This window comes from Gobio gobio, assembly GCF_949357685.1.
Source record: "Gobio gobio genome assembly, chromosome: 17".
Classification (NCBI taxonomy): domain Eukaryota; kingdom Metazoa; phylum Chordata; class Actinopteri; order Cypriniformes; family Gobionidae; genus Gobio; species Gobio gobio.
This window is the reverse complement of record NC_137110.1, coordinates 31584828-31598803: the sequence shown is the minus strand read 5'-3', so window position 1 is coordinate 31598803 and position 13976 is coordinate 31584828. Positions and strand designations below refer to the sequence as shown.

The 13976-nt window shown below is 37.5% G+C and overlaps 1 protein-coding gene across 1 annotated transcript in view; it reads right to left on the bottom strand.

Annotated features, from left to right (window-relative positions):
• polg2 (polymerase (DNA directed), gamma 2, accessory subunit) overlaps positions 1-12483 on the bottom strand; it is a 39576-nt gene extending 27093 nt beyond the window's left edge. The window contains exon 1 of the mRNA XM_079840966.1: positions 11779-12483. Coding sequence (XP_079697092.1) covers positions 11779-12214 — 436 coding nt within the window. The 5' untranslated portion in view covers positions 12215-12483. The remainder of the gene's footprint in view (positions 1-11778) is intronic.
• Positions 12484-13976: the final 1493 nt, after the last annotated feature.

Genomic DNA, 13976 nt, shown 5'->3' with positions numbered 1-13976 from the left:
GCACACTGCAGACAATCTGGCAGACAAACTTTTAAGAATTGCCAAAGAGTGGAACATAAATGACAAAATAGTAGCTTGTGTCACTGACAATGCTCACAACATAACCCTGGCCATTCACAAAACCTCATGGAAGCATCTGCCATGCTTTGCCCACACAGTCAACTTGATTGTGAGAAGTGGACTCAGTGTAATCCAAAATACACTGAATAAGGTTAAAGCAATTGTGGAGTACATGCACCGGAGCACAGTGGCAGCTGAAAAACTTAAGGCAACTCAGCACCAGATGGGTTTGCCAGAGTTAAAATTGAAACAAGACTGCCCAACACGATGGAACTCCACATTTTATATGTTACAGAGATTTATTGGTAACAAGGATGCCATCATCACCGTACTTGCACTGGTAAATACCCGCCTGGAAACTCCGACACAGGATGAGTGGAAAGAAATGGAAGAGGCCTGTGAGGTTTTAAAACCATTTGAAGAAGTCACAGTTGAAATTAGTGGTGAGAGGTATGTAATAACAATACTCTTAGAACAATCCTTTTTTATAACAGATTCTATTTAATTTAATTTTACTTTTATAACATTATAAAAACAGTTTTGCAAACAGCTTTTGTAGACTAAATGTAAAGATAAATTATAAGTGGCACTGTCATTGTTATTACAATAATGCAGGAAAAATAGTATTAATCATTTATAATTATTATACTGCATTTAAATTCAATTGGTTTTTTGCTCCCTATAGCTATGTGACTGCCTCAAAGGTGATCCTGCTTTCACGGAGTCTCCAAAAAATAAGCACAAGATACCTGAGATCAGGAGGGTTCAGAAAACCTATCATTGACATGCTTGAGACAATGAACAAAGACATGGCTACCAGGTTCCACAAGGTGGAATTTCACCATCTGCTCTCAGAAGCGTCTGCACTGGACCCAAGGTTCAAAAAAAGGGCATTTTCAGACGACCATGCAGCAAATGAAGCCTTCCAGAGACTCAAAACTGCCACTGGGAGAGTGAGATTGTCTTCCTCAGCACATCAAACAGAGCAGCAAAACGCAGCAGCAGCACCACTACCACCACCACAAGAAACACAAGAAAGTTTACTATGGGGTGATTTTGATGAACAAGTTGCAGGACTTGTGACAAGATCAAGTTCTTCAGCAGAGGCTCTTTTGGAGATACGTTCATATTCAGAGGAGCCCTTGCTAGCAAGGTCCTCCAACCCACTACTCTGGTGGCAAAACCGGTCACTGATTTACCCCAGACTGACCCAAGTTATGTTGGAAAGGCTTTGCCTTGTGGCAACATCTGTTCCATCTGAAAGAGTATTCAGTAAAATGGGACAAATAATCTCTGACAGAAGAAGCAGAATCAGCCCCTCTAAGGCCCGACAGCTGATGTTTTTGAATGCCAACTTGAAATGATCCTGCTGTAATCCCTGCTCATATGTTAGGGGTTTTTTTTTCCCATGCTGCTCTGTTGAGTATTTTTGTACTACTGTGTTTTTTTATTATTTATTATTGTGTGTGTATTTTTTGTGCACTTTATATACTGTTTACTCTTAATATTTGCACTACTGTTTACCTGCTTCTCTTACATTTGATTGTTTACTCAATTGAATTTTGCCTTGTTTAATTTTTTTTGCACTGTGTTTTAGACTTAGTTTTTATTGTATTTGTGTTCTTTATATATTTTTTACCTGAATGTTTACTTAATGTAACTTTACACTACTCTTTACATATTTTATTATATTTTATTTTATACTCCTTTTGTAAAAAAGAAAAGAGAAAAGTGGCCCTTATTTTGTATTATTGCACTACTGTGTTTTAGACTTTACACTTTGAACAAGTTACTTCTTTACTGTACATAGTTTTGTAAAAAATAAAATTTAAAAACAATTTAAAAAAATGTGAATATTGGTTAGATCTCATGTCAGCAAATATCATTCTAGTTCGGGCTGTGAAGAGCATGTAATTGGTGTGATCTACTGAACGAACACGCCCATCACTGAACGAGAGAGAGAGATCTCGTTCGTGAACGAATTGAACGAACTGCTACATCTCGTTCGTGAACGAATTGAACAAACTGCTGCTAAATCTCGTTCATGAACGAACTAGTGGTTTGTGGAAATGGATGACAGACAGTGTACCCGGTAGGTCGGTCATTTAGCATGTGAATCAGTCTCGTTCAGCAATAAGCAGAGAGCTGATGGCTGCAAAGTGCAGTTTTAGGCTACGCTTGTTTATAACTCCACGTTCGTTTACCATAATCCCAGATATATGAACGTGTAAATGTCTGACTAAACAATTAAATGTTAATCATGCAAGAAAACCTTGTGCTTTGGTCATCTGAACCACTTATTTAGACTTATTTTATTTAATGAGTAGATTATGCACACATTTTAATAAAGCCAAATACATTTTTTGTAAGTAAATACGTTCGTTGACTTAAGAAATACCGCATAAGACACTCTTTTTGCCACCTGCTGGGATATTTATGTAATATTAAAAAAATAGTCACTGAACGAATCAGTGAACGAATCATTTTGATGAACGAACTGAAAATGAACGAATCTCTTGAAAGAATCGAAATTTCCACCACTAGTCGTTGCCCGTTGATCACGCCTCTTGTGGTCTGATTGGTTGAAGGACTATCCAATTGCGTAGAGTCATTTAATTTATGCTCGTTTATCACGCCTCTTGTGCAGTAGAAAATACAGAGCAGACTCCCCAGACCAATGTTCAATCTTAAAGGTTCCATGGCATGGCATTTTTCTATTATTTTATAATGTTTCCTGAGGTGTACTTATATTATTAGTATGATTTTTACATCAAAAAATGTCATAATTTAGAAATAAAAGGCATTTTTTCTATACTGTTATTACCCCTCTGTCTGAATGCCCAGTTTCAAGGGGCGAGTCTGCTGTGAGACTTCAGTGAAAACGCCCACTGTTGTGATTGGCTGACATCTTTGCATTTGAAATGAGTGTTAGATTATGTTGCGGAGGGGGCGTGTTTTAGCGAGGCACTGCATGCACTACAGGAGAGAGAGAGAGACTGACTGGGCACTCGTGAACCAGAGACGGAGAGCTGGAGGAAGTTTTATTGTACTGAGTTGTTGAGAGCGCTGTGCTGTTAGCGCAAGCTTATTTTGTTTGTATCTGACAGTTCTGAATAAACAGTCCCAGTCACATCGACTCTGTCTTCTTCCACCTTATTCTATGAACTTTGTAACACATGTAATTAGTGATGCACACTTATCGGAATAACTGCACACAAAATCACAGAATGGTTCTCATTAAGAACATGAGATGCTGCACTGAATAGGCTGTCACTGTCTGTCACTGTTCTCCGGGAAAAATGGCATTTGGGGGGTAAAATATGTGTTTTTTGGCAGGGTTCCCTGCTAAAATTTGCATTCCTGGGTCTAAATATTACATAATTGGGGTCGCTTCAAAACCGCGGACTTGGCCACCCTGTTTCGGGCAGATAAATACCTGCGTGCAATCCGCGCAAGCAATGGAAAGCAGCCTTCGTTCGTGCGCTAGTAGTCAAGGGGCTTGTCGCTTCTGGCAATGGGTAGTTCAGCTGGATACGTCTCTATTTGTTCTCATACCGATGACATGCTTAATCTTTGATAGGCAGACGCGTCGCATGATAATGGCTCGACAGTGAGTGAAACCTAAGCGCTTGCATGCGGATGGGAGGGGCGGGTGACATTTCATTTTCGGTTTACGTTTTCGGCTGTTTTTTTTATTTCAGCCCGAAACTGATAATGCCATTTTCGGTCGAACATTTTCGGCAGCCGAAATTTTGGTGCACCCCCAGGGCTCTACGCTAACATTTTTCTTGAGGAGAACTTGTGCTCCTAATTTAAAAAAATTAGGAGCACAGTCAAAAATTTAGGAGCACTTTCTGATCAATAACACGCATTCCAATTATAACTTTCCCATTACAGGATGATCTTTGTCCCTTTAAATTAATGTCCAGGGGCATTTTTACCATTATAAGAGCAATGTTTTCAATGCATCTTTTGTCAATTTCTTCAATTAAAATAGAAAAGTTGTTTTTAAAATAATTGTTAATTTATCAATAAATTCAGACTGTTACCAATCTAATTAAATCAGCATCAAAAGATCAGACTTACAGGTTGTGGCCCGTGAACAGCTTCTGTTTGTAAATCCAGCTTTCAGGACAAGCCGTTGTGCATATCCTGTATTGAACTCGCGAAGTTTGTGGAAGTTTGTGTTGTCCTCCGTGAAATGTGCAGCGCGCGCGTCATGCATCCACGCACCGGCAGTGTTTTTTTCACGCAGCTGACGTTGTGCAAATCTGGCATTGAAATCGCGAAGACAGTGGATGTTTTCCTCTGTTAGATGTGCTGCAGGGAGCCCTGCGCGCGCCTGATTCCCCGCTGACTCAAACACAAGTGCATATAACATGTTTTATGTTAAACACTCTGCAACTCACCCCCGTCCCAAGGAAGGCTGAACAGAGCAAGTACCCCAGACCTGCAATCCGGATGAAAATAACAGCGTTTCCTCGGCATCGCGGCAACAACACTCCAGCCTACTATACCACAACAGCGCCGCGATACAAAATGGCCTCACCCCCCCTTATTTAATATTCTCGGAGGAGGGGTTTATGTAAATATTGAGCCTGTTGATGTCACCAACCCTGGAGGAATGTGTGTAGTCGCCTACTGGCCGTTTGCTGTAGTTCTTAGAAACTGATTTCTTTAAAAGCAAATATCTCCCTTTGCTTTAAACTTTGAACGTTGTAACTTTGCAGATGTTGTTTATGCTCAAGCAGCAACATTACACGTTAGCTAAAGTTAGAATAGTGAAATCGTGGTTTACCACCCCTTTAATTCATTTTTGGTGGCATTTTTGCCCCAAGCCCCTGTTCATTTCCGACCTTGTTTATGATCATCCAAATGTGGAAAATGAGAATACATATTACCACTACACTTCCACTAAATCTATGTTGTTTACCCAGCTACAATTATATCACTTTAAAAAAGGTGAAAACTAAAGTGTCCATTAAATAGTTGTAACTATGATTCTAAATTCAAAATTGCTTCATGTGGCTTTAGATGAAAGATAAATCACTTGTTCATATCAGTAAGCAAGAGTTGTGTGCTTTTTGTTATCATTCTTTGTCAGTTTTGAGTGGTTAATATATTTTCCATTAAATAAAGTATAAAAGGGTTTCAGCACTTTACCCCATTGAAAGGTTGCAGTTACAGTTACAGTACAAAGCATGAATGTACCCTTTTTTATTAATAATAAGAAAAATGTTTGAAAAAAATAAGAAACATATTTACAGCTATTTAATAACTTAGTACTCTGAACTAGTAAATAACGGACCGCGGTGCATCCACAAATATCATAACTATCTATAATAGGCCTACTGTAATTAAGACATATATTCAACAAATGTATTAAAAACAGAAAGACGCTATAGTTCTAGCCTTATGGCTACTCAAAGGCCATGGAAACAAGGCCAGTGGGTTCGTTACGCACGCCAATTCATTCCCGGCGTTCCTGGTTTGCTTCTTATTTATCAAATAAACAGGCAATTAGTTGATGAAACCGAAAATTCACGAAATTCACTTTAAAGTGAACGAAATTCGCATTTTTTTCCTTTTCAACTCACAAGTTTTTTTTTTTACCACTTCGTTATTTTGGCTTGGAATTTCGTTTGTCGGAAATATGAACTGAATTTAGAAATGCTTTTGAAATGAAAAACTTTGCGTTTAATTAACAAAAAAAAATTTTAATGTGGAGTGCATGCTAATTAATCTGTTCCCTGAATCCAGAGCCTTTGTTGTTATTGTGTTATATATTGTTTACACAAATAAAATAAGTATATCGTTAGCCTCATAGCATAATTGCCTAAGTCATATTTCAATGTTTTTGGTAAACAAGAAAAAAAACATTTTTAGGTATTTTTTCACAGTAAAGTTAGGCAGATATCTCAATTGGGCCAACAAATGACTTAGGCAATTATGCTATGAGGCTAACGATATGTGAAAATATTAGCCTATTATATATATATATATATTTTTTTTTAATTTCATATGTTGATTATGGAAAGTGAGCAGCATGAGTAAGACGCGCAATATGTCTGGAGACATGGAGTGGGGTCAAACATGCTTTTGTTTTATAGAAAGGCTTTCTTTAAAGTGAATTTCGTGAATTTTCGGTTTCATCAACTAATTGCCTGTTTATTTGATAAATAAGAAGCAAACCAGGAACGCTGGGAATGAATTGGCGTGTGTAACGAACCCACTGGCCTTGTTTCCGCGGCCTTTGAGTAGCCATAAGGCTGAAACTATAGCGCCTTTCTGTTTTTAATACATTTGTTGAATATATGTCTTAATTACAGTAGGCCTATTATAGATAGTTATGATATTTGTGGATGCACCGGGGTCCGTTATTTACTAGTTCAGAGTACTTCAGAAATGTGGAAAGTTATTAAATAGCTGTAAATATGATTCTTGATTCTTCTAAATATGATAATTTTTCTTATTATTAATAAAAAAGGGGTATGATCATTCATGCTTTGTACTGTTACTGTAACTGCAACCTTTCAATGGGGTAAAGTGCTGAAACCCTTTTATACTTTATTTAATGGAAAATATATTAACTACTCAAAACTGACAAAGAATGATAACAAAAAGCTTACACAACAACTCATGCTTACTGATATGAACAAGTGATTTATCTTTCATCCAAAGCCACATGAAGCAATTTAGAATTTAGAATCATAGTTACAACTATTTAATGGACACTTTTCACATATCGGAAGTGATATAATTGTAGCTGGGAAATTTATACCGATTAAATACCAAATTTATAAAGTTAATCACTTTTTGACGTGTCTGACTGTCCCTCTGACTCAAAATTAACCAACGCCCTGGAGTTATTCAGTTACTCCAACAATACACTTAACCTACTGTAAGAGAGAACTAATTATGATGAGCATGTCAGCGAGCAGAAGCTGATGATACTGAGCATGTGCAGCGTACATGAATGAGCGTAGCCTACACGGCCTGTCACAGTTCTCGTTCTCGAGTCAAGAATCGGTTGCAACCAGTTGCAGCGGTTTTCGAATCACCAGTACACTGAATCGAGAACGTACGCGGACCGGTCTGTCGCAGTTCTCGTTCTCGAGTCAAGAATCGGTTGCAGCGGTTTTCGGATCACCAGTACACTAACCGAGAACTGTTTATTTCGGACATGTCCGATTTGAGAACCGATGAGCTGATAGTAACTGAGCATGCGTGTGATTTTTCAAGAGAACGAAAAAAGCTAGTTTTGTTGAACATCAAGGCGTGTTATAAAACATAGTGGAAATATGTTTTCATCATTTTCAAGTTCACTGTCTTATCACTGTATGTGATTGACTATTTGTGATTTAAGTATTTATTTAAAAGATTAATGTTTATGTGTAATTATAGTTAATGAGGGCACATTCACAAATTGGGTTAGTAAACAATGTTTTAATAAAAACGTATTAAAGTTGTACACACATTTTAAAAAGAACAATTGCTGGAAAAGTGCACTTACACACTGTAATTGTCTTACACACTATATTTAACAGGTATTGCCTGTTGTTTGTAAATGAAAAAAGTTATTGCGCTGTATCAAAAAAAATTTAATAATAATAATAATAGCAAAAACCAAGTCTGCCTAACTTTGTTAGGACTCCATTGTATTTAATTTGTAAACAAGGTGATATAAAGATAAACATGACGTAGCCTAATCAAACTACAGCGAAGGCGAAGCAAGCAACTCCTTTTGAATCGCTCTGGCGGGTCTCGAATCTCAATTTCGTTCTTGAGTCAAGAATCAGTTGCAGCGGTTTTTAGGATCAGCAGTACACTGAACCGAGAACTGTTTATTTCGGACATGTCCGATTGAGAACCGATGAGCTGATGATACTGAGCATGCGTCGAGCGACTGACTGACTGCACAGCGCGTCTCTTTGAACCGAACGGACAACAGCTGATATGAGCACGTATCTGTGAAACGACTCCAAGGACTTGAATGAGGGGAAAATCTGGTGAACCGTATTTATTTAATTACAAAAAAATAGTAAGTGGATCATGGTTTCTGCACTGATGAAGACTGATTTATTGATTTTATAATTGTAAAGATCATTTGCATCACTGCATGTGTTTGGATGCTTTAGATGTAAAACTTAATTGTAATAAACTTATCAGATTATGATGATATTTTATCTGACTGATGTTATGATTACTGACTTTATATATTTTAATGTGTAAAGTGTTTGTTTATCCAGCCTGCAATAGACTTGACGTAATTACGTCATCGCGAAATGACGTCATTACATTTGAGCGCAAAAGAACTGGACTGTGTTCGAAATTGCCCCCTATACCCTTAAATAGGGCACTATTTGAGTGAACATTCATTTGTAGTGGTGTCCGAAACAATAGTGGACGTTTTTGAGTGCACTCATTCAATCCCACAATGCACCGCAACAACGAGTGTAAAGTAGATGTACGCGCTGGAAAATATGCTTGTTCGATGCCCGATCGGCGTATGACAGCAAAGTCCCGTGAGAGCATTTCGAGAGCAACGAGAAACGACTCCTTATGCTTTTGAATCGCTCTCACTCTCAATCAGACTGTGTAGAGTACTCTCAACGCACTGTGAGAGTCGCGCCCTGAATGAATTACCTTACCGCTGTCCGATTCGCCCTATGTACCCTCATTCTCCATTACTCCACTACTCCAAAAACGAGCCAACAAGCTTAAAGTTAACCCTATAGCTCTTTACTTGTGTGGCACTGAACTTGGAAAGGGTAATGAATAATAAAGTAACTAATAAGCATTTAATAAAAAAAATAAAGACTTAATATTTGTATGTAAAAATGTTATAGTATAATATATATATATATATATATATATATATATATATATATATATATATATATATATATATATATATATATATATATAGTATATATTTCATACTATATAGTAGGCTACTATTAATTTATACTATATATTGTATGGGCGTCAGAAGCAAAAAAATGTGGGTGGGTCCTTTAACAGAAACATTTTACTGGAGTAGATGCAATTTACAATAAATATATTTAAATATATCGGCTTGTTTAAACGTCTGGTTGAGGCAGACAAAACTACGGACAACTCAATCTTCATTAGCAGCAATAGTATAGGGATAATGCTGCGTTCCAGGCAAGTTTTTGAGCCCGTAAATTACAACTTCAAACCACGACTCACGACTTTGTAGTGTTCCAGGCAAAGTCACGCTAAACTGCCTGAGCGCAAGGAATTGTGTGGTACTTAGATGTAAACAAAGCATGGCAGACCGTACGGGGTGTATACTCATTTACAATCATTTATATCGCCAAAGGTGCTTACTCCTTGCTTATTTGAGGGAAACGGAGGAGAAAAACGGCGCAGAAGGCAAGAAAAGCTGTTATACCTTTTATTTTACGTTATTTGTATATTTGTTTCATAAACACTGCATCCGTAGGGGGCTGCCATTGTTGCTTCGCGGGCTATGTGACGTCAAAACTCGTAACTGGGAGTACATCGATCTAGTACGAGTTCACGGGTGGGAAGTCACGGGTTTGGCTGCCGTTCCAGTGCACTTTCACGGGTAGAAGGTTGGAAAAACACGGGTTACGGGTTGCCTGGAACGCGGCATTAGACACATGGCGTCAAGATTTGACGCAAATTGATCAGAGGTTCGAATCTGCCTTTTGCCAAACTCGCTCTGTTCCTTTTTCCCATCACATATCAGATCGGAAAGGCATTTATTTTTAATGAAAATGAAGAAAATATTAGAAAAGTGAAAAAGCTTCTAACGCATTTAATCATTGTTTATCAGGGTATGTAAACAGACGTGCTCAATTAGAGACGATAAAAGTGAGTGGGTCCAATATCATTGGTCTTAAAAAGTGTGTGGGTCGATGCCATTTCCTGGCGAAACCAGGGCGAAACACAGGAATTCATTCACTGCACGCGACTCTCACAGTGCATTGTATTTTCTAGCTGTCGAGCATACATCGGTTGTAAACTCGTTATTGTGGTGCATTGTGGGATTGAATGAGTACACTTAATAACGTCCACTATGGTTTCGGACACCACTAAATGGCTGTTCCCTCAAATAGTGCCCACAGCTGAATCAATCATCCATCCATCTTCCGAACCGCACGGGTCCAGCGCAATATCATGCATTCAGGTATAAATTATCCTTTTTAAAATTATTATTATATTGTTTGATTAAGGTTACATGCTAGTTTCCGTGGCAGAGTTCAAGATAAATCTTTTCATTATTACTGGAGCTGCCAAACAGCAAGCACAAACGGCAAAAAGGCATTTATTTTTAATGAAAATGAAGAAAATATTAGAAAAGTGAAAAAGCTTCTAACGCATTTAATCATTGTTTATCAGGGTATGTAAACAGACGTGCTCAATTAGAGACGATAAAAGTGAGTGGGTCCAATATCATTGGTCTTAAAAAGTGTGTGGGTCGATGCCATTTCCTGGCGAAACCAGGGCGAAACACAGGAATTCATTCACTGCACGCGACTCTCACAGTGCATTGTATTTTCTAGCTGTCGAGCATACATCGGTTGTAAACTCGTTATTGTGGTGCATTGTGGGATTGAATGAGTACACTTAATAACGTCCACTATGGTTTCGGACACCACTAAATGGCTGTTCCCTCAAATAGTGCCCACAGCTGAATCAATCATCCATCCATCTTCCGAACCGCACGGGTCCAGCGCAATATCATGCATTCAGGTATAAATTATCCTTTTTAAAATTATTATTATATTGTTTGATTAAGGTTACATGCTAGTTTCCGTGGCAGAGTTCAAGATAAATCTTTTCATTATTACTGGAGCTGCCAAACAGCAAGCACAAACTGCAAAAACGGCAGCCTTCCCAGCGCGCACTTAGTGTCCGACATCACTCACTCGTTTTCAAAGTGGACTATATCAGTGGACTAATGAAGGGAATAGTGAATGAGGGTATAGGGGGCGATTTCGAACACAGCCCTGGTGATCCGTTTTTTTTGATCCGGTTCATTGAAACAAACTGTCCGAAAGAACCGGTTCGCGGAAAAGAACCAAACTTCCCATCACTACCATTCACAACTGACTTCCGGAAAAACGGGATTGACCAATGACATTTCAGGTTACAATTAAATAAGTAAAGTCCCGCACCACGACTGACAAAAATAAAAAAAGTTTTTGCGCGAGCAAAATAGAAGCTCGAGCGCGAGTGTGGGGAATGATGACGCGCGTGCTTATTTCAATTTTGGTGTGAAAGGGTATTTACATTTGCCCAAAAATAGAACAATTATGTTATTTAAAAAAACAAGCCCAGTCCAGGTGAGAAAAAGTAACGCAACAGTAACATAACATTACTTTTCTTAAAAAGTAACTAAGTGATGCAATTACTTACTTTTTAAAGCACTAACACAATATTGTAATGCATTACTTTTGAAAGTAACTTTCCCCAACACTGAAAATAAGAACTATGGCTCACAACTACTAGTATCTTTTAAAGAGGTACTAGTATAAAGAATAGGCACTAGTACCTAAAGAATAAGCACTAACTAATGAATAAGTACTAGTACTTAATGGAATAGATACTAGTATCTAAAAAATAAGTACTAGCTTGAACATAGATGCTAGTTCGTTTTAAGGATTAAATGTTAAAACGGCTTGCCATATACTGTATGGATAGTGAAGACTGGTTTGCACTCACCCTGCAAGAGACTCGTTCGAAAAGACGCACTGTCTTTCAAAAGTTTTTGAATCTTTTGAGATGCTTCTTCATTACTTAAACTATCTTGGTTAAGGATTTCTTTAAGAGCCCTTAAGTCAACAATCCTGACAGGTTCCTCACATGTTCTACTTAACATTGAAGTATTTATCCCAAACACATATGCTCTTGAACGTATTGCTGAAGTCCACTGCTCAAGAATGTTTTTCTTCAGTTCTGTTCCTAAGGGTCCATATGTACATGATCTGGTTTGAAAAGCTTCAAAGGAAATGTAATAACGCTCAGCGCAAAGTTTCATCAAGAGGCTTGTTTCTTCAGAACTGTCATCACGAGTAATGCACTTCGATACATTACGATGATACCGAGGGATCTTTTCGCTTAAAAGCTGGAGACGCCTTCTGATGCAGTGAATGAACATTTTCCCAAAGGGTTCAACCGTTAGTAGTTGGCGGAAATAAATTAAAAGAGAGTAGTAACATATATTGTCCAGATTAAGCGTGAAAGTTTCTGCAGCTGTCCGACATAAAAAGTGGCTAACAAGAGCACCGCTGGTGGTTAGAAAGAACGGTCATATAATATAGCTTGCAAGTCATGTTGCAGTATTGTTTTCACGCATATAAGTGCAATAATTTCCATGCAGCATTCAATGAGCATGTGAAAACCTTTCTTCTTGTATTGTTTATTGGCGGTTGGCAAACCTGCTTTTGGTGCATTGCCGCCACCTACTGAACTGGAGTGTGAAGCGAGCATCAGTGCTTATGAAAAAAAAAATCATAATGATAGTAAATAAAAATACAATTATAGGCTACTCGTGTATAATTTCCTGTTTCTTTTAGATACTTTATCAAAGCTATTTTAAAATGTTTAAAAACTGCTTCTAAAGTCAGTAGAGGGTAAATGAGATGCTTATCAGTTTGCATACAAGCAAAATCATACTAACATTGTTACATCTGATCCTGAAACATCTGGAAAAGCCTAAATCTACAGATATAGCCTAAATCCAGATCAGGTAGATCAGGGCCTCTTTTTGGACTTTACCTCTGCATTCAATACGATACAACCAGAGCTTCTATTGACAAAAATGATTCATATGAAAGTCAATCCTTATTTTTTTTATTTTTTTTTTATTTATTTTTTTATTGAGCAGATATAAGAGCAAATAGTCACAATTAAAAAAAGAATTTAACAACAATAACAAAAAAATATAAACATTAGACAGGTTGTAAAAAGTAACAAAACAAAACAAAACAAAAAACACAAAACAGATATTGAGCCAGGGGTGACATACAATTTAAAATAAATTAGGATCAAGAGAGCTAGACAGAGAAAAGAAAAAACCGGGGGGGGGGGGGGGGGGGGGGGTGCCTTTTTTTTTCATTTATAAGAAGGCATAAATATTATATTTTGTACATAGCATAGAGGACTTCAAAGCTTTGACATTGCTGGAAGAAGAGATGGTATCTAAATAACATTTAAGATCTTTACAAAAAATAGTAAAAAAAGGTTTAACAGACAAAAATTTGCACTTGTGTATAAAAAACTTGGCTAGAAAAATAAATAGATTAATCAAAAATAATAGTCTTTAAGATTAATGTCAGAGTTATAAAATCCAAATAGGACATCCTTAAACTCCAAAGAAAAATTGTCTAAGAGAGAAACCCGTACAAACAAACAAAATTTCTTCCAAAAAATAGCTATACAATCCCAAAAGAGGTGAGGGACAGACTCATCTTCCACTCCACACAAGGAGCAAAGGGGATCCATCTCAGGAAACATTTTTTTGATATAAAGATTGACAGGATAAAATCGATGTAACAACTTAAAGGATACCTCTTTAACCTTATTAGTGATTAAATATTTATTGGGTAAAGACCACACTTTCTTCCAAAGAATATCATTGAAGCAATTACTCCAATAAGATATTATGGAAGGGACGGTATATTATATATTTATATTTATATTTATATTTATGCATTTGGCAGACGCTTTTATCCAAAGCGACTTACAGTGCACTTATTACAGGGACAATCCCCCTGGAGCAACGTGTAGTAAAGTGCCTTGCTCAAGGACACACTGGTGGTGACCGCTGGGATAGAACCAGCAACCTTCTGCATATCAGTTAAGTGGTTTAACCCACTGGACCACCACCTCTCCTAATAGAGGACGGTAATAATATCGCT